Raw genomic sequence first — 20,886 nt, forward strand, 5'->3', positions numbered from 1 at the left:
CTTTAATTGATACATGTTTATTTTACTGTTTCTGTTTTTCCCATCATATTACTTTCTGTATCTCTTGTCTCTTCCTTTCTCTTTCTATCAGGGCACTGATCATCCCTGGCCTATGGTGGGTCAAGGAATTGAACGTGGAACCTGAGAGCCTCAGGCAGAAATTTTATGTTATCTCCTCCACCCTCATTTTTTTCACTTACTCTTTTTAATTAAGTAACTTTTATTTATAAAATGGAAACACTGACAAGACCATAGGATAAGAGAAGTACAATTCCATACAGTTTCCACTACCATAATGCCACATCCCCTCCCCTCCCCTGATGGTTATGCAGGGGTACATGCACAATGATTATGTGAGTTGTTTGAATGCACTGCTCCAAAAAGCCATTTTTCCGTTCCATTTTATTTGATAGGAGACACCTATAAGCCTGTTTTACTGCTCATGAAGTATCCCCCATTCAGGAGGGAAGCAGGCCTCAAGCCTAGGTCCTGTTTCATGGTGATATGCACAGTTAATTAATCAGGTTCACCACTGCTGTGCACATGATAATAATTAATTTATTTGTATAACATTCTTGCACTTTTAACTTTGTTTTTGGACACTGACTCTACACAGAGGAGCCTAGTGTGGTATGATCACTCTAAATAGTATAAATTCCATGTTTCAATAATGATGTTAATTTTATAAAGAGCTATGTGTGGCTACATAGGTTTCATTTCTAACAAGCTTATCTTAATCATCATGTATTACTTTTTTATCCCATCTTTTTTTATCACTGTGTGTTCATTATAAATTCATTACACCCATTAGCCATTTTCTTTCTTATTTATATTTTTGAGTTTTATGTAGGTGAAGAGAATTGAATAAGGAAAGTGGGGTGGAAAGTGAAGTAGAGAAATCTTACTCTGTGTGTCATATGAAATTTTTTTTCATATTTAATAAATGAAATTAATGATTATTTTCTTTTAATGAAAAGAATTGAAGATACTAAGAAGATACACCAGACATTGAGTTCTAATTCCCTCTGGACTATAGGTTCAATTCTAGTTAACTTATACTTCACTCTCCCTATCAAATTCTCTTTATCTATATAAACTCTCCCTTTAAATAAGGAAGCAAATGTCAAAACTGCTCTACCACTTGTGAAGAGTGTCTCCCCCAGCCTCCCCGTGCATGTGAGAATAAGGATATTGAATCTAGGTCCTTTTTTGCTCAGATTTTATTTATTGATGAGAAAGATAGGAGGAGAGAGAAAGAACCAGACATCACTCTGACACATGTGCTACCAGGGAAAAAACTCAGGACCTCATGCTTGAGAGTCCAAAGCTTGATCACTAGACAACCTCCTGGACCACAAATCTATGTCCTTTTATATGGCAACATGAGCACCCTATCAGTTGTGCTCCCACACAGTTCTCTAAGGATTTATTAACTAATTACAAAACTATATAGAGGGAATAGTGAGAATAGGGATATCTGTCACATGAGATGCCAGGGATTGTACTCAGGGCCTCCTGAAAGAATGTCCAGCATTCTAATCAATATACTAACTTCTAGACAATAATTAAGAGGTATTTGATGCTCACATTACCAAAGACATGTTTGCAGATGAAATAATAATTCACAGATTTCATAAAATAGAGACTGAATAGGTAAACTGTTGTCACTCACATTTTCTCACAAGAAAATATTGCACACATTTTAGGGCTCAGTGACCTATGAAGATGTAACTGTGATATTCACTCAAGAGGAGTGGGCACTATTGAATACTTCAGAGAAGAAACTCTACAGAGATGTGATGTGTGAAAACTTCAGAAACTTTCTCTCAATAGGTAACTATAATTGCCTTAATTTTTCAACCAGAAGACAAATCACTTTTTGTTCAGCAATGTAGAATGGAGACACTGTTAAGTGAGCAAGGTATGACCATGAGTCACAATGGATCAAAAAGTCTACTTATTTTTACAATTTCTAATGCATTTATTTTGTAATTTTAGAAAAGATACAAGAACATTCCACCAAAGAGCAGCATAACTTGCCTGGGAGTAAACAAAGGTGAGAGATACATTTACAATGAAGTGTGATGTACCACCTTAAAACCTACAGTGTTTTCAAAAGTGTTGTCTTTGTGTAATTTACTGAGATCTGGTGCCTGCATGGTTTCCCTGTATAAGTGGACTCATGGGTTCTTGATTGTGTGCTCTGATTTAATAATTGCATGACACCCCTTTGAATACAATCTATTAAGAAAATGAAATTTATAATCACTACAACAAATAGATAAATTTTTCAAATAAGCCCATCAAAAATACTTCATGAATAGGTTGTAGAATAGTTGGTTGTACAAGTGACTCAAAGAAGAAGTATGTGATCTACATGACTAAAGTTTTCATTTGAGTCACTGGAAACAAAAGTACCATAATGGGGGAGTCGGGCGGTAGTGCAGCGGGCTAAGCGCAGGTGGCGCGAAGCACAAGGACCGGCATAAGGATCCCTGTTCGAACCCCGGTTCCCCACCTGCAGGGGAGTTTCTTCACAGGCGGTGAAGCAGGTCTGCAGGTGTCTGTCTTTCTCTCCTCCTCTCTGTCTTCCCCTCCCTCTCTTCATTTCTCTCTGTCCTCTCCAACAATGACAACAGCAATAATAACTACAACAATAAAACAACAAGGACAACAAAAGGGAATAAATAAATACAATAAATATTTTTTTAAAAGTACCATAATGATGTTCTACATTATCTGTCTTTTATCCACTTCATAAGAAAATCATTCGCACATCTAACAAGTAAACTGAAATTTTAAAAAAGGGGCAACGGTGCTTAGTATTTATAAAATATTACACTTGGAAAGAATAAGTATATCTTCAATGTATGAATACTTATATTTTTATGAAACTTAGAGAAAAGATCAATATTTTCAATAAAAAATTTCAACAGAAACCTAAAACTTGCTTTTAACAATTCTAGTTCAATTAACACATACACAGTACTTGTAAAGATATCACTTTATGAAAGTATTTAGATTTCACCAATTTTTAAACATTTATTAACATATTTATGTTTCTTTTTGATCCCCTTGTTGATTTCCCCAATTTTTATCTTATTTACTTATTTATTGGATAGAGACAGGAAGAAATCAAGAGGAAGGAGTAGATAGTGAGAAAGGCAGAGAGTCTCCAGCATTCCTACTTCACCACTTGCAAAGCTTTCCTCCTGCAGGTGGGGACCAGGGTCTCAAACCTGGGTCTTTGAGCATTGTAGCATGTGTGCTCAGCTAGTTGCACCACTGCCCAGCCTTTTCACCAATTTTTTAAGTTTATTTTTAACTTGAGATCTTATTATAATTTTGAATATTTGTGGTATTTTTCAGTATGTTTTTTTAGTCAAATCTATTGTCAATGTCTGATTTTGTGGCTTACTAAGTAAAATAATGTCCTGCATTTTGAAAATAGACTCAATTTCAATTTTGTTTATTAAAACATTAATTAATTATTCATGATTTTACAGGAATACAACTGTGAAAATCTCTGAGAGCAAAAAAAGTCACAATGGTAGAAAATCTCAAGAATGTGAAGTATACAACAAATTATTCACTTATTCTAATCATCTTCAGAAACATGAAAGAACTCACAGTGGAGAGAAACCCTATGAATGTAAACTATGTAGTAAAACATTCAGTCATTCCAGTAGTCTCCGGAGACATGAAAGAATTCACAGTGGAGAGAAACCCTATGAATGTAAACTATGTAGTAAAATATTCAGGCAATCCGGTACTCTTCGGTTACATGAAAGAATTCACAGTGGAGAGAAACCCTATGAATGTAAACTATGTAGTAAAGCATTCAGTTTTTCCAGTAATCTTCGGAGACATGAAAGAATTCACAGTGGAGAAAAACTCTATAAATGTAAACTATGTAGTAAATCATTCTGTGTTTCCAGTCATCTTCAGACACATCAAAAAATTCACCGTGTAGAGAATCTCTATGTATGTAAACTATGTAGTAAAACATTCAGGCAATCTAGTAATCTTTGGACACATAAAAAAATTCACAGTGGAGAGAAACCTTACGAATGTAAACTATGTAGTAAAACATTCAGTTCTTCCGGTAGTCTTCAGAAACATCAAAGAATTCACAGTGGAGTGAAACCCTATGAATGTAAACTATGTAGTAAAACATTCATTCAATCCAGTAGTCTTCAGAGACATAAAAAAATTCACAGTGGAGAGAAACCCTATGAATGTAAACTATGTAGTAAAACATTCAGTTTTTCCAGTAATCTTAGAATACATGAAAGAACTCATAGTGGAGAGAAACCCTATAGATGTAAACTATGCAGTAAAACATTCAGGCAATCCAGTCATCTTAGGTTACATGAAAGAATTCACAGTGGAGAGAAACCCTTTGAATGTAAACAATGTAGAAAAACATTCAATTGTTCAAGTCATCTTCAGAGACATAAAAAAATTCACAGTGGAGAGAAACCCTATGAATGTAAAATATGTAGTAAAAAATTCACTTTTTCCAGTAATCTTCGGGAACATGAAAGAACTCACAGTGGAGAGAAACCGTACGGATGTAAACTATGTAATAAAACATTCAGTCAATCCAGTAGTCTTCAGAAACATCAAAAAATTCACAGTGGAGAAAAACCCTATGAATGTAAACTATGTAATAAAACATTCAGTCAATCCAGTAGTCTTCAGAAACATCAAAAAATTCACAGTGGAGAAAAACCCTATGAATGTAAACTATGTAGTAAAATATTCCGGCAATCCAGTCATCTTCGGGCACATCTAAAAATTCACAGTGGAGAGAAATCCTATGAATGTCAAATATGTAGTAAAACATTCCATTGTTCCAGTCATCTTCAGAGACATCAAAAAATTCACAGTTTAGAGAATCCCTATGTATGTAAACTATGTAGTAAAACATTCAGGCAATCTAGTCATCTTCTGACACATGAAAGAACTCACAGGTGAGAGAAACCCTATCTATGTAAACTATGTAGTAAAACATTCAGTTGTTCCAGTAGTCTTCTGAGACATGAAAGAGCTCACGGTGGAGAGAAACCCTATGAATGTAAACATTATAATAAAACTCTCAGTTGTTCCCAGTAATCTTCAGACACATGAAAACATTCACTGTGAAGAGAAACCCTATAAATGCAAACAATGTAGTAAAACATTCAGTTGTTCCAGTCATCTTCAGAGACATGAAAATATTCACACTGGAGGAAAACCCCATGAATGTAAACAGTGCTGTAAAGCATTCATGGGTTATAGTTCTCTTTAGTTACATGAAAGAATTTACAGTGGAAAGAAACCTATGAATGTAAGCAAAGATTCATTTATCCCAGTTTTCTTTGGAGACATGAAAGATCTCAACAGGGAAGAGAAATCCAAAAACATTGATTCTCCCTGTCATCTTTGTCAATATGAAATAACTAACAATAAAGAGAAATTTTATGAATGTAGGCAGTGTTGAAAACATTCCGTTATTCTGGCCCTCTTTGCAGACATGAAAGAATTCACAGTGAAGCAAAACCCTGTGAATGTAGTAAAAGTTTCAGATGTTCCACTAATTTTCAAACACATAGAAATATTCACAGTGGAAATCAAACTTTTGAGCATAAGTTGTGTACTAAACATTAGAGAGATACAATCTGAGACATGGAGCAGAGGCTAGTTGTTCAATATGATAGTTCTCAGGTGTGAGCTTTTGCACCACATGGGCTAGAGATATGTTCTGGATTATTGTCTATTTCTCCATCTTCTGTTAATATATAAGTAAATATATCTAAATAATTGTAGGGATCACAGTGCCATGATATACCAGGGAAGCCACACCTATGAATATTCCATAAACGAAAGGAATATGAGTATGTACTTTGATTCTTTGTCTTCTAATATATGAAATAAATTCACTTTGTACTGAGAATTTACTGATGTCAACAATGAATGGGCATGATATAATTAATAAAGGTTTTTTCACATATAAAATCACTGGCATTAGAAAAATTATTCCTGGGAATTGGGCAGGAGCACTTGGGTCAAGCTCAAGGACTGATGTAAAATACAAGGACTGGCATAGGGATCCCTGTTTGAGCCTTTGGCTCCCCACCTGCAGGGGAATCACTTCACAAGTGGTGAAGAAATTTAGAAGGTGCCTATTTTTTATCTCTCCCCCTCTCTGTCTTCCTCTACACTCTCCTTTTCTTTCTGTCCTATTTAATATTGACAAATTCAGTAAGAACAGTAATAATAACTACATTAACAATAAAATTTTTTAAAGATAAGCCTTTATTTAAAAAACAAAACAATTCTTATCCACATAGGCATTTTAGATGACTTTACAGACCTAGTAAGGAACTTGAGTGCCAGGCTAGCATGGGGGTGCCTCTTCTCTGATGTGTACTCTCTGGGTTGGAGAGAACGTGACTGGAGCCAGCCTGGGCTGCTACTTACAAGGTGACACGAGAAAGATGATTTAGGAACAGACTCATGGTGGCGAGGCAATTCGATTCTTTATTGATTAGGAGCCCAGGCTGTTAAAGGGCAGATCTGGAAGTGGCAAGTTGGAAATGGAAGAGCCTCCTTGCAGAGCTTATGCCAAGTGTGTCTTCAAGCTGCCATCTTGGCTCCATTCACCCCACTCCCCTCTCCATGTCACTGTTTTAATACAGATCTCTGAGCAGTATTTAGGTGAGACTTGAATTAAATAAGAAAACTAACAGATGTTTACAAGATTTTTTTAACCTTTTTTAACATAATTTATTTTCCCTTTCTGTTTTTGGTTTTTTTTATTGTAGTTGTAGTTATTGATGTCATCATTGTTAGATAGAACAGAGAGAAATGGAAAGATGAGGGGAAGACAGAGAGTGGGAGAGAAAGATAGACACCTGTAGACCTGCTTCACCCCCTGTGAAGTGACTCACCTGCAGGTGGGGAGGCAAGGGATCAAACCTGGATCCTTAGGCTGGTCCCTAGACTGATCCTTAGGTTGGTTGGTCCCTAAGCCACATACACTTAACCTGATAAGCTACCTCCCTACTCCTGTTTTACTAGATTTTTGTGAATGCTTTTGTTGAAGAAAAATTAAAAGGTTGGAAAGAGATGGCAGTACAATTTGTGGGCTCTGTAATGATCCTAATAGGCTGGATAAATCACTAAATATTTCTGTAACTCTTCTGTTTACACTGAACACCTAGGGTATTGTACCATTTATTCATTACAGTATCTTCCATTTAGGGGCCATACTGTCCAGTGAAGAGGCTGTGCTGCTACATTTAAAACAGAGTCTCAAGCTATTGCTGGGAATTATCTTCCATTTTCTGGTCTGAAAGACATTCAGTGAAAGCTGAAGAGATGACAGTTTCTTGGGTGACTTGCCCCACATCAGAGTGTTTCTTTTTCCTCTTGAATAAATTGTATTTTAATTGATACATGTTTAATTTACTGTTTGTTTTGCCCATCATATTTCTTTCTGTATCTCTGTCTCTTTCTCTCTTTGTCAGGGCACTGCTCATCCCTGTCTTATGGTGGGTCAGGGAATAGAACCTAGAACCTGAGAGCCTCAGGCAGAAACTTTATGTTATCTCCCCCAACCTTGTATTTCTCTTTTCACTTACTCTTTTTTATTATTATTTATTTTTTATTTATAAGATGGAAACACTGACAAGACCATAGGTTAAGAGGGTGTTCCAATTCCATACAATTCCCACCACCAGAATGCCATATCCCATCCCCTCCCCTGATATCTTTCCTGTATTCTTTATCCTCTGGGAGTATGGATGCAGGGTCATTATAGAGTGCAGAAGGTGGAAGGTTTGGCTTCTGTAATTGCTTACCCACTAAACATGGTCATTGACAGGTCAATCCATACTCCCATCCTGTCACACTCTTTCCCTAGTGGGGCAGAGCTCTGGGGAAGCAGGACTCTCTTAAAATTTTTTAAAATTTATTTTAATGAGAGAAACTGATCAGAGTACTGCTCAACTCTGGCTTATCTTGATGCTAAGGATTGAAAGCCTCAAGTATGGAAGTATTTTGCATAACCACTATGCTATAACTCTTAATTTCTGGGCCACCTCCCAGACCTTTTTTTTTTTTTTTTTTTTTTTTACCAGAGCACTATTTGGCTCTGGCTTGTGGTGGTGGTGGTGGTGGGGAATTGAACCTGAGACTTTGAAGCCTCAGGCACGAGAATCTGTTTTGTAGGACCATTATGCTATCTACCCTCCAGCCAGCACAGTGCTTTTATTAGCACATTCTTTGGATGCCAGTCTTCCTATCATTTGGAATGCACATGTCAGCAATCTCAGGATGCCAAAATTTAGACAACCTCCTCCCTCCCCAGGCCCATGTTATTGTCAGAGGGCCTTGCTTACCTGGGGCTGCCAGTGCAGAGCAGCTCACAAGCTCTCTTCAGAGCCTGTTAAACATGCTGATTCTGGGAACAGACCAGCGGCTCTCCACAGTGAGCAGCCATTGACATACCTCTAGATATGTGAGCCTATGGACTCCACCTAGGTGTGAAGCTTCCCCAGAGGTGGATAGGTGCTGGGAAATTGTGCAGATGCAGTCACATCTGCCATGTTGTCCCCTCAGGCTACTGCTAGTTCCCATGATAGTTGGGACATTCTCAGAGTGCCTGTTCTGCCATCTTGTGCCCTCAGGGCATTGTCTATTTCCCCCGAGGTATTTGGAGTGCTTTGGTTACTCCTCCCTCTTCCCATTCTCATGAGAGTTATTATCCTATCCTGGAGTGCTATGGTTACCCCTTCCCATTCTCATGAAAGCTGCTCCTATAAAAGCCCTTCTTCTTCCGCACCTTGTTCTCTTGCCAGCACTTCACTTCCGTGTTCAGACGCAGGAAAGGTTACTGTGTGAGGAGGTTACTGTGTGAGGCGGCCATTTTCCCTAACTCCACGTGGCCCAACCTGCTTCTCTAGCACCCAACTCTGAGGTGCCAGCGCAAATAAAGATTTGTGTTCCCTCTTCGCTCTGGACCTCCTCTCTCTCTTCTCCGCGGCCCACACAACAACAGGCAGGGTCAGCATAGATGATTGGCATTAAGACATTTCTGCTCCTCCCCTGATCCCTTTAGGATACTTTATTTTTTTTTATTATTATTGTATAATTATATATTATTAATTTTTTAGGACACTTTATTCTATTTCCTTCTTTTTCTTCTTTCATAGGAGCACTTATTGGCTTTCACTTGCAGTGGTACCAGTAATTGACCCTCAAACCATGATGTCTGAGCTTAAAGTTTTTTCTTTAACTGGTGTGTTACTTCCATGCACCAGGCTCTGTATTTAACAAGATGGCCACTAGTGGGGGGTTGGAGATAGATAGCATAATGGTTATGTAAGCAGACTCTGATGCCTGAGGCTCCAAAGTGCCAGGTTCAATCCCCTGTACTACCAGAAGCCAAAGTTGAGCATTGTTCTAGTAAAACAAGGAAACAAAGAAATATATAAATACCATGGGCAGGGTAGAGACCATAGATTGTTCTCATTAAATCACCATCGGGGCAGAACAGCTCACTAATTCATTATCTATAGCTTCCAGTTCTTTAAAAAAACCACAAGAAGCTGACCCTGAACCATCAGACTTGAGGCAGCACTGGGCTCCAGAGCAGAAACAACTCTGTTTCCGGAAGCGTCAGCTTAGACCAGCCGCACGGGATTCTGGGACTTGTAGTTCGCAGGGCTCTTCTCCCACAGCTGATGGCGAGGAGGTGGACTACAGCTCCCGTCAGGTCAAGCGGGGCCAGAGGGGTCCTGCACTCGCGGCTGAGCGGCAGGTTCGAGTTGTAGCTGCGGGTCCTGCCATGCAGAGTCAGTTCTTCTTTTTCTAGCGTTTGCCCTTCTCCGTAGCCAGTCAACAGCGTAAGGTTGAGCCAGTTACTCAGCGGCATCAGGTCAGTCGCACCCTGTGGGTCTCGGTGGCCGCGGGAGACGGGCGAGGCCTCGCATTTCCCGGCATTAAAGACCTGGGGCTCTGCGTCTCTCGGGGAGGTGCGCCAGCCTCACCTCTGGCCATTCTGCGCCGCCTCCCTTCTGGTCTGGGTCCCGCTTCCCTTCGCTCCGCTTTGGGGCTCGCGGAACTGCGTGGAGGTTCGGGGCGGCGGCTGAGCCGCTGTGGCGGGCGCAGGGTGTCCCGGGAATGCTCCGGCAGGGTTCGGGCGGGCGGGCGGACCGGCGCTCTGCGCAGGCGCGGGGCTGTAGTTCTCGCGTGCGCGCAGTGCCTGCGCGGCTGTTGGGTGCAGATTGCCGCCCGCTGCGTGTTTGCAGCCTCTGCCCGCGGCCCTGGGCGGGCGGGACTGGCCTGCTGGAGCTGGTCCCGCTGCAGAATCCTGTGCAGCGACTCTGCGGCCGCCTCCCGTGCTGCCGTGCACCGGTCTGGGCCAGGCCTGGGCATCAGAGAGGTTTGGTCATCATTTTCTAAGGCTCTGGAATTGTACAGGTAGAAATAAAATGGTTAGTAGCTGATGCGACTTCCCCAAACGCTTTGTGGATAGAGAAACCCAAAGGGAGTGTCCAGGAGGTGGCTCAGTGATGGGGCTTTGGACTCTCAAGCATGAGGTCTTGAGTTCGGATCCCTGGCAGCACATGTGCCCAAGTGATGTCTGGTTCTTTTTCTCTCCTCTTGTCTTTCTCATTAATATATAAAATGTTTTTTAAAAAGTCGGAAGGGAAGGAAGAGCTACTGAGTGGGGAGAGCAGGAGAGAGACACTGCAGCCTTGTCTCTGCCCTTTAAGCTTCCTCTGCAGACGGGTTTGGGAGAAGGAAGGACTGAGACCCCAGACCCCAGCACTGTGCCATGTTGCTCAGCTTGCTGCGCCACTGCCCGGCCTCACCAGTAAATGATAATATAGCTGTCAGTCCCCGCATGAGTCTAAAGTTTGCTAGTGCCCACAGGAAGGAAGTAAAAAAAAAAATTGCTCGAGTGAATTTTAACTATTTTTTAAATTTCTTAATTGGGGTGTTAATGGTTTAAGGTAAGATATAATAGTTTTTACGTATGTAACATGCTCACTTTTTCACATAGCAGTTCGACCCCCACTAAGTCCCCCTCTGCCTCATGTTCCAGGACCAGAGCCCTGCCCTCCACCCAGAGTCTTTTCCTTAGTTGCAAGACACCAGTGAATTTTAACTATTGATTTAGCCCACTGCATCCAAATACTTACCATCTCAACATGTAGTCAATTTGAAACTATGGGTCCCATTTTATAGCGTTAAACATTGAAAAAAATACTTGGCATAATTGCTAAAGTCTTGCATTTGGTTGACACTTCAGGCAGAAGCATTTGAGCTGATGAGGTTCCAAGAACTCGGCAGCCACTGCAGTTAGTGACTATTGTGTCAGACAGCACAGAGGCATGAACACGCTGCTGGCGGCTTCACGTTGTCAAAGAGAAGTCAGCTGTGTGCTCTTTCCTCTCAACTTGCTCTTTAGTAATTTCATAGCTTTGTACACTTTGAACTGTCTCTGGACAGTTTCTTCTCATAAATTTTTCCAGAATTACCCCCCCCCCCACCCCATTAGCTATGGTCATATTCCTAGACATGTGAACATGGCCCTTTTCTGTGAAACCAACCTTCCTTCCTTCCTTCCTTCCTTCCTTCCTTCCTTCCTTCCTTCCTTCCTTCCTTCCTTCCTTCCTTCCTATTACCAGAACACTGCTCAGCTCTAGTTTATGGTGGTGTAGGGATTGAACCTTGGACTTCAGAGTCTCAGGCATGAGAGTCTCTATAACTTTTATACTATCTACCCCCACCCTTCTGTGCAACTTTTTATGTTTTTTTTACAAACTTCTTTGAAAACAGGCACAAAGGATTAGAAATATTTCTAAGACAGTTTACTCTTGTTTAATACTGGTACAAAATGTGGGAGGTCTGCACATTTAGTACCAGTATTAAATATTCCTATAAGAAGTGTTAGCTGGGGGAGTTGGGTGGTAGCGCAGCAGGTTAAGTGCGCCCACAGCAGGTTAAGTGCGCCCGTGGCACAAAGAACAAGGACCGGCACTAGGATCCTGGTTGGAGTCCCTGGCTCCCCCCTGCAGGGAGTTGCTTCACAGACAGTGAAGCAGGTCTGCAGGTATCTATCTTTCTTTCCCCCTCTCTGTCTTCCCCTCCTCTCCATTTCTCTCTGTCCTGTTGGCCCTAGGATCCTGGTTGGAGCCCCTGGCTCCCCACCTGCAGGGAGTTGCTATACAGATGGTGAAGCAGGTCTGCAGGTATCTTTCTTTCCCCCTCTCTGTCTTCCCCTCCTCTCCATTTCTCTCTGACCTGTCCAACAACGACATCATCAACGACAATAATAACTACAACAATAAAACAACAAGGACAACAAAAGGAAATAAATATTAAAAAAAAAAAGAAGTGTTAGCTAGGGGGCAGGTACCCTGGGTTAAAATATTCCTATTAGAAGTGTAAGATTGTGGGGTGGAGGGCAGGGTTATAGGGCTCTTCCTTGGTTCCTTAGAGCTCTCCTACATTCTTTCTCTGCCACTTGCCTGGGAATCCTGCCCTCACCTGAAATTCCCAGTTTTAAAGCAGCTTCCTTGCAGAGCTTATGCCAGGTGTGTCTTCAAGCTGCTATATTGGCTCCATCCACCCCCAGCCCCTATATTACTGTTTTAATACAGATCTCTGAGCAGTATTTAGTTGATACTGGAATTAAGTAAGAAATCTAATAGACGTTTTACTAAATTATTTAAACCTTTTTCATGTTTTTTATTTGTTTTCCCGTTTGTTGCCCCCTTTTTTATTGTTTTTGTAGATTCTGTTGTTGTTATTGATGTCATTGTTAGATAGGACAGAGTGAAATAGAGGAGAAGACGGGGGCGGGGAGAGAAAGGTAGACAACCTGCAGACCTGCTTCACAACCTCTGAAGCGATTCCTTTGCAGGTGGGTTGACGGGGGCTCGGACTGGGATCCTTAGGCTGGTATCTCAGCTTTGCGTCATGTGTGCTTAACATGCTGCACTACCGCCCGAATCCTGTTTTCCTAGATTTTTGTGGATGCTTTTGTTGAAGAAAAATTAAAAGGGTTGGAAAGAGATGTCAGTAGAATCTGTGGGCTCTGTAATGGTCCTAATAGGCAGGATAACTCACTGAATGTTTCCATAACCTCTTCTGTTTCCATTGCACAGCTAGAGTATTGTACCTTCTATTCATTACAGTATCTTCCATCTAGGGGCCATACTGTTCAGTGAAGAGGCTGTGCTGCTAGATTTAAAACAGAGTCTCAAGCTATTGCTGGGAATTATCTTCCATTTTCTGGCCTGAAAGACATTCAGCGAAAGAGGAAGAGATGGCAGTTTCTTGGGTAAGTGACTTGCCCCACATCAGAGTCTGTTTCTTTTTCTTCTTAAGCAAGTTGTATTTTAATTTGTACTTGTTTAATTCAGAGTTTCTTTTTTGCCCATCATATTTCTGTATCTCTATCTGTTTCTGCCAGGGCACTGCTCATTCCTGTCTTATGGTGGGTCAGAATAGAACCTAGAACCTGAGAGCCTCAGGCAGAAACTTTATGTTATCTCCCCCACCCTTGTATTTCTCTTTTCACTTACTTTAATATTTAATTTTTATTTATAAAATGGAAACACTGACAAGACCATAGGATAAGAGGGTGTTCCAATTCCATACAATTCCCACCACCAGAATGCCATATCCCATCCCCTCCCCTGATAGCTTTCCTATATTCTTTATCTCTCTGGGAGTATGGACCCAAGGTCATTTATTGAGTCCAGAAGGTGGAAGGTCTGGCTTCTGTAATTGCTTCCCTACTGAACATGGGTATTGACAGGTCAATCCATATTCCCAGCCTGTCTCAGTCTTTCCCTAGTGGAGCAGAGCTCTGGGGAAGCAGGACTCTTTAAATTGTTTATATTTATTTTAATGAAGGATTGAGAGGGAGAGAAACCTGACCAGAGTACTTCTTATCTCTGGCTCTTCTTGATGCTGGGGATTGAAAGCCTCAAGTATGGAAGTATTTTGCATAACCACTATGCTATCTCCCCAGCCATTTACTCTTAAAACTCTTATTTTCCAATTAGTATTATCACTGGGACTCAATGTCACCATTCTTAAATATCATGTTTATATATAGATACCAATATAAATAGATATGAGTATGGGGGCGGGGGTGAAACACATACAATTGTGAGACTTTCCTCTACAGCTGTTGGAGAGATGGTTCTTGAACCCATCTTGGATCTCACAGATGATCATTTGTGGTCTCCACTTGGTATGCCACCTAAAGACTCTCTGAAATACTTTTTTGATTACCAAGACATAGTGAAGGGTGCAGACTGCAGTGACTCCATGACAGGCTCCAAAAACTGCAGAAATGAGATAGGCCCCAGTTTCAGAAGAACAGGTCCTGGAATTCAGGACCATTACTGGAAATTGAACCCATGGCCCTGAGTCAACAGGAACAAAGATAAGCTGAGATTTAAGAAAGGCATCTCCGGAGAGTTAGAAACCATTAAGCATTTCCAAGGCATCTCCGGAGAGATAAAAATTTCCCCACATTTTTCCCCAGATGTGTAAAGAAGATAACCACAAGGCTAAGCTTGTCATGGATGCTGTGTAACCCATGCCCTATATATCTCCTCTCGTGCTGGGGTTCCTGGTTGAGCACCTAGAACACCTGTGAGGTCTCGGCCCTAGCCCAATGCCCGGGCTAGAAATAAAGGCTCTTTGCTTTTACATCACTCTGGTCTCTCTTGGTGAATTTCTTGGATTACTGAACCTAACAATAACTCATGTAGTAAAGTGCAACTTTGTCATACCCAGATACTTAGTTTCAATCCCTGACAACACAGATAGACATGAAAGAGGAAACTTCATGGGTCTTCCTCTGATGTCTTTCCTTTTTTCTCCCTAATCTTCTATCTAGAGAAAATAAATAAATAAAATTGTTCCACCAGGAATAGTGGAATCATGCACAAATGAGGCTCATTAGAATACACACTTCCTTATATTCAGAGTCTTCATTTTCTCTCCTTTTTAAATAGATTTAAAAATTATTTTTTAAAATTTATTTAATATGATTGAGACAGAGAAATGGATGGGGCAGGGGAGATAGAATGGGAGAAAGATAGAAACCTGCAGCCCTGCTTCACGTTTCATAAAGCTCTCCTCCTGTAGGTGGGGACAGGGTGCTTGACTGGGTCTTTGCACACTATAAAGTGAACTCTTAACCAAGGGTGTCACTACTTGACCCCCTAGCCTTCTTTCTCTCTAATCAGCATTATGTGGGATGAGTAATTCTTTTTTTTTTTAAAGAATTTATTTATTTATTCATGAAAAAGATAGGAGAGAAAGACCCAGCCATCACTCTGGTACATATGCTGCCGGGGATCGAACCAGGACCTCATGCATGAGAGACTAGTGCCTTAGCCATTGCGCCACCTCCCGAACCAAGTGATGAACAATTTTGATGTTGAATAGTGACATAGAACTGTTGAAAATGTTTTAATTTTGGCAGATAAAAGTAATGACATTAATCCAATACTCTTGTTGAAAAAGATGTCTGTCCTGGGATATCAGAGACCTAACAAAAGTCTGCTTAGTTTCCATGGGTGCTTTCCATAACCTTTGTCTAAGATATTATAAAAATCACTAAATCTACAAGTGGGTAGTAAACCAGAATTACTTTTTTTAAAAAATATTTTATTTATTTATTTTCTCTTTTGTTGTCCTTGTTGTTTTTCGTTGTTGTTGTAGTTATTATTGTTATTGATGTTGTTGTTAGATAGGACAGAGAGAAATGGAGAGAGGAGGGGAAGACAGAGAGGAAGAGAGAAAGATAGACAACTGCAGACCTGCTTCACCGCTTGTAAAGCGACTCCCCTGCAAGTGGGGAGCCGGGGGCTCGAACCGGGATCCTTATGCCAACCTTGTGCTTTGCGCCACCTGCGCTTAACCTGCTGCACTACCGCCCGACTCCTGACTTTTTTTTTTTTTTTAAATGAAACTTTATTGTTATAATACACAGGTTTCCACAGTCAGGGATTGTGAGCGATTTATAATTACCCTGTGACTAAACATCTTGGTTAGAGAGAATGTAGAAGTTGAGCTAAAATTAATAAATGTAAAATAGTAATTAAAAGATAGGTAAGCCTGGACTCTAGTAACACAAGGGTTAAGTAAGTAATTACAGAGCAGACCTGAGTTCCCATATAGAAAAATGACTCTCAGAATTAAGGCTGTTACCAGCTGTAGAACCTTGAGTCTGTAAAGTAAGAGATAACCACAGAGCCAGACCTTGGGAAAACCTCTCCCGTAGCCTGGAGTTAAGAAAAGAGATAACCACAAGGTTTTAAAAGGACCCCCCTTCATTTACCCCGCATATGTGGCTATAGAAAGCATAGAAAGTAAAAAAGAAATTAATTTTTCACTGGTGAATCTCCCAGACCTCAATCTCTTCTGCTTCAGCCTGTTTATCCAGCCTCCCAAGTGGAGTTAACTCCCTCCTCCTCTGAAGGGACATAAGACCCTGTCACTGTCACAAACTTTTCACCGTGGTTCCCTCCTCCCCATAGCATCTTTCTGTATTTATAAATTATATTTTACTTCCTATTATAGAGAAAAAATTAGGGGGATGTAGATTACTGGATAACAGTTCTTGTGCTCCTCTTCTTTTTTCTGCCACAAGGGTTATTTCTTGAGCTCAGTCTGAGAAGTTTGAATCCACACTCCAGAAAAGCATTTTTTATTTCCATCCCTTTATCCACCCTCACCCTCCACCCAGAGATTTTTACGGTGCTGCCCTATTCCAAACTCAATCAGGGTCTGCTATGAGCTTCTCTTTCTGTTCTTCTTTCTCAACTTCTGTTTATGAGTGGGATCATCCCATACTCATCTTTGTCTTTCTGATTTATCTCACTTAACATGATTCTCACCTTTAACATAACAGAATTACGTTCAGTGAGATAAAGATATTTAAAAGAAAAAAGTGCTGGTCTCTCAGCATGAAGTCCTGAGTTCAGTCCCTGACTCTGCACCTACTGGAGTGATGCTCTGGTTATCCCCCCCCCCTCACTAATAAATAAATAAATAAATAAATGATGTTTCTTATAATAGGGCAAGGGAAATACCTTGCTGGTTATGCAAAAGACTTTCATGCCTGAAGCTCAGAGGTACCAAGTTTAATTTCTGATACTACCATGAACCACAGCTGAATACTGCTCTGGTTTAAAACAAAATAAACAAAAATGAACAAATAGAAAGGATGAAATGTTGGTCATCAATTCTCCTTTGGCTAATTCTGCTTCTAAAGACCCCTTCTGTTTCTATTCGTGTTGGTCATCACATCAGGTTCCTTTGCATTGCTTAATGCTGTGATCTATTTACATAATCATTATTTTGCCTGAGACCCACCCTGCCTCCCACGTTTTGGTTTAATCCCCACTGGTTAGATGGAATAGGAGCTTCTTTTCTTCTCTCCACCCACTCTACTATGTATATCCTTTTTCGACCTACCACTTCTGCCTTGAAGATATAAAGGCAGATTCTTTTCTGATGAGTAAACACATTGGATTACATTCCCGCTCAGCCACAAGAATTCCTGGTTCCTCTCCCACGTCACTGAGTAAGCAGCAGCCTAGGTTTGCTCTGGTGGAATTCTCTCCAACCCAGAGAGCACGTGCCCAGGAAGAAACACCCTCAGGCTAGCCCAGCAATGAACTCTTTTGTTACAAGTTAGATGGAACTGGAGGGAACCATGCTAAGTGAAATCAGCCAGGAGGAGGAGGTCAGACACAGCCATCTCAGTCACAGGTGGGCATAAGAAACATAGAGGAGGGCGCTGGTAGATAACATAGTGATTATGCAAAGACATGCTAATGCCTGAGGCCCCAAAGTCCCAGGATCAATCCCCTACACCACCATAAAGAAACAGTAAGGGGCTGGGGGGGGGTGCAACCATAAAGTGCACAAGTTACTTAGTGAGAGGACACAGGTTCCAGCTTCCAGCCCCCACCTGCAGGAAGAAAACTTCAGAGTGGTGGAGCAGGCTGCAGGTATGTCTCTCCTTCTCCCTCCATTTATATCTCTCTATCATAATAAAAAAATTTATAAGGGGGGTTGGTCAGTAGTGCAGTGGGTTCAGTGCATGTGCGGGAAGCATAAGGACGCGCACAAGGATCATGGTTCGAACCCCCTGCAGGGGAGTGGCTTCAAAAGCGGTGAAGCAGGTCTGTATATGTCTATCTTTCTCCCTCTTTGTCTTCCCCCATCTCTCTCCATTTTTCTCTGTCCTATCCAACAATGATGAAAGCAATATTAATAACTACAACAATAAAACAAGGGCAACAAAAGCGAATAAATAAATATTTCAAAAAAATAAGTAATGAGAGATAAAGACCTGCAGACTTGCTTCATCACTTATTAAGTGTTGGTATGCATGAGACCCCTTCTGTTTCATTTGGTTTAAATCCCCCCTGCTTAACACTATTCTATTTACATAACCACTTCATTCTATTTACATAACCGCTGTTAACAAGCACCTCCCTCCAGGGCATTGGTTCAATCCCCACTGTTTCATGATATGTTTTTGCTCCATCCCCCCTCCTTGTCACACCCTGATCCCTTCTTTATCACACCCTGATTTTCACCAGTCACTTTTCTCTCCACCCTCTCTATGTCACATCCTGTTTCCACCCTACTTGGGAAGTATATATAAAGACAGCATTGTGAGTTTTAGAGTACTGTACTTTGAGTTTAACTTAGCTCGTCTTAGATTGTGCTGCGTCCTGCATGAATAAAGAGATACTGCCTACAGCTCAACCATGAGTCCCTGGTTGTCTGTCACCCGCCCGTGAAGCTAGCCCATTGAAAACAACATAACCTGTCGAAAACAACAATTAAGTGTCCCCTCCTGCAGCTGCAGCAGGGGCTTGAACCTGGTTCCTTTTGCATGGTAGAATGTGCAGTGCACTAAATGCCCTACTACCCAACCCCCAATGACACAGTTTTTTAAATACAGGGTAAGGTTTTGTATCATCTAAGCTAGACTAAAAAAGAAAAATGAAGAAGAAGAAAAAAGAGGAATGTTGGGAGTCGGGCGGTAGCACAGTGGTTAAGCGGGTTAAGCGAAGGTGGGGCAAAGCTCAAGGTCTGGTATAAGGATACCAGTTTGAGCCCTCCGGCTCCTCACCTGCAGAAGTGTCACTTCACAAGTGGTGAAGCAGATCTGCAGGTGTCTTTCTCTCCCCCTCTCTGTCTTCCCTTTCTCCATTTCTCTGTCCTATACAACAGTATGTTATTGATGACATCAATAACAACAATAAAAAAGGGCAACAAAAAGGGAATAAATATTTTTTAAAAATTTTAAAAAAGGAATGTTGTAGCCATACAGCACAACACGGAATAATGTTGTTTTAACCAGGCTGGCTCCCAGAGGTTGGGGGGGGGGGAGACCAAACCAATGTGAAGCATAGCAACAGATTAAAAAGAATTTGACATGTTTGGGATAATGCATAGCTGTTAGTAATTACAAAAAAAAAGTTCATTGTGGTCTGGGAGGTGGCACAGTGTATAGAGCACTGCATTCTCAACCATTGAGGTCCTGAGTTCGATTCCAGGCAGCACATGTACCAGAGTGTTGTCTGGTTCTTTCTCTGCTCCTCTCTCATGAATGAATAATTAATTAATTAATTCACAAGAGAAATAACAGGCACTCTAGGGATTCTCCAGCAATCATGTGATCCTATATACCATTATTAAACCATTAACACAAAATTTATTTTTATTTATTGGATAGAGACAGAAATTGAGAGGGAAAGAGGTGATAGAGAGGATAGAGACAGAGACACCTGCAACACTACTTCACCATTTGCGAAGCTTTTCCCCTGCAGTTGGGGACTGGGGGCTTGAGCCTGTGTCCTTGCACATTGTAACATGTACACTCAACCAGGTGTATCATCACCGAGTCCCCAAAATTATTTTATAAAGAATGTACAACTGTGTGATAATATAGTATAGTATAACTGTTATGCAAACAGACTCTCATGCCTGAGATCTGAAGTCCCAGGTTCAATCCCCCAGCACCACCATAAGCCAGAGCTGAGCAGTGCTGTATTTAAAAAAAACAACAACCTGGTTTCTACTTGCAGTTTATAAAAATGTGAGGGAAGAATGAAATTCAGGGGACAGTTCAGCTAAAAGTAACAAGATTCAAGTTTTGGGAACTTAACAGCTCATCCAAAGTAAAAAAAAAACAATTTCTAAATTGATAGATAAAACTGTAAGACTACCATTTTTTAATTTAATGGATTTGAATATGTAGGTAAGATACAATTAATCCTTTTTTTTAGACAATAGGAATTTTTATTTACTCATTTCCTTTTGTTGCCCTTGTTTTATTGTTGAAGTTATTGATATTGTTGTTGGCTCAATTAATCCTTAATATTCAGTGGTTTCTGTGGTCACTAGGACTTGAAAAGTAATGTTTGTTTCACTTATTTTATTACTACTCAGCTCTGGTTTGTGGTGGTGTGAGGATTGAACCTGGAACTTTGGAACCTCAGGCTCCAAAGCCATTATGCTAGTTACCCCCTTATTTATTATTATTATTACTAAAGTACAGTTCAGTTCTTGCTTATGGTGGTGTGGGGGACTGAACCTGGGATAGAGCCTCAGGCACAGGAGTCTCTTTGCATTGTTAGCTTCGGTAATTCAAGAAATTCACCAAGAGACCAGGGTGATGTAAAGACAAAGAGCTTTATTTTACCAGCTTTATTTTACTTGTCTACAATACAACTCCTCTGGTGATTGGGATAGGGCTAGGGCCGAGACCCCACGGCTGTATTGGGTGCTTAGCCCTGATTACAGTTTCTACTGGGTTGTGTATAGGGCTCAGGA

The 20,886-nt window shown here is 40.8% G+C and overlaps 4 protein-coding genes across 6 annotated transcripts in view; 3 read left to right on the top strand and 1 right to left on the bottom strand.

The window, feature by feature from the left end:
• LOC107523366 (zinc finger protein 791-like) overlaps positions 1-4,684 on the top strand; it is a 104,553-nt gene extending 99,869 nt beyond the window's left edge. The window contains exon 4 of the transcript XR_009544401.1: positions 4,641-4,684. The gene's annotated coding sequence lies outside the window, so the exon portion shown is untranslated. The remainder of the gene's footprint in view (positions 1-4,640) is intronic.
• LOC107523368 (zinc finger protein 709-like) overlaps positions 1-20,886 on the bottom strand; it is a 486,341-nt gene that overhangs the window by 265,588 nt on the left and 199,867 nt on the right. The gene's annotated exons all lie outside the window — the stretch shown is intronic.
• Positions 1-20,886, top strand: part of LOC103125922 (zinc finger protein 709-like) — a 46,949-nt gene that overhangs the window by 268 nt on the left and 25,795 nt on the right. The window contains exons 1-3 of one of the 3 annotated variants that reach the window (XM_060206410.1): positions 9,712-9,827; positions 9,886-9,925; positions 13,211-13,342. The exons of 1 other annotated variant lie outside the window; for it this stretch is intronic. In XM_060206410.1, the coding sequence (XP_060062393.1) occupies positions 13,328-13,342 (15 nt within the window). In that variant the 5' untranslated portion in view covers positions 9,712-9,827; positions 9,886-9,925; positions 13,211-13,327. Of the gene's footprint in view, positions 1-7,365; positions 7,381-9,711; positions 9,828-9,885; positions 9,926-13,210; positions 13,343-20,886 lie in introns of those variants that run through there. One more of the 3 variants, XM_060206411.1, reaches the window with a different exon arrangement.
• On the top strand, positions 339-7,440 carry LOC132542590 (zinc finger protein 239-like). Its single transcript, XM_060205099.1, has 5 exons — positions 339-353; positions 1,834-1,921; positions 1,999-2,056; positions 4,110-4,976; positions 7,249-7,440. The coding sequence occupies exons 1-5, from the start codon at positions 339-341 to the stop codon at positions 7,265-7,267; spliced, it is 1,047 nt and encodes a 348-aa protein (XP_060061082.1). The 3' UTR covers positions 7,268-7,440.

The sequence above is a fragment of the Erinaceus europaeus genome, chromosome 13 (genome assembly GCF_950295315.1).
Source record: "Erinaceus europaeus chromosome 13, mEriEur2.1, whole genome shotgun sequence".
In the NCBI taxonomy this organism is placed as follows: domain Eukaryota; kingdom Metazoa; phylum Chordata; class Mammalia; order Eulipotyphla; family Erinaceidae; genus Erinaceus; species Erinaceus europaeus.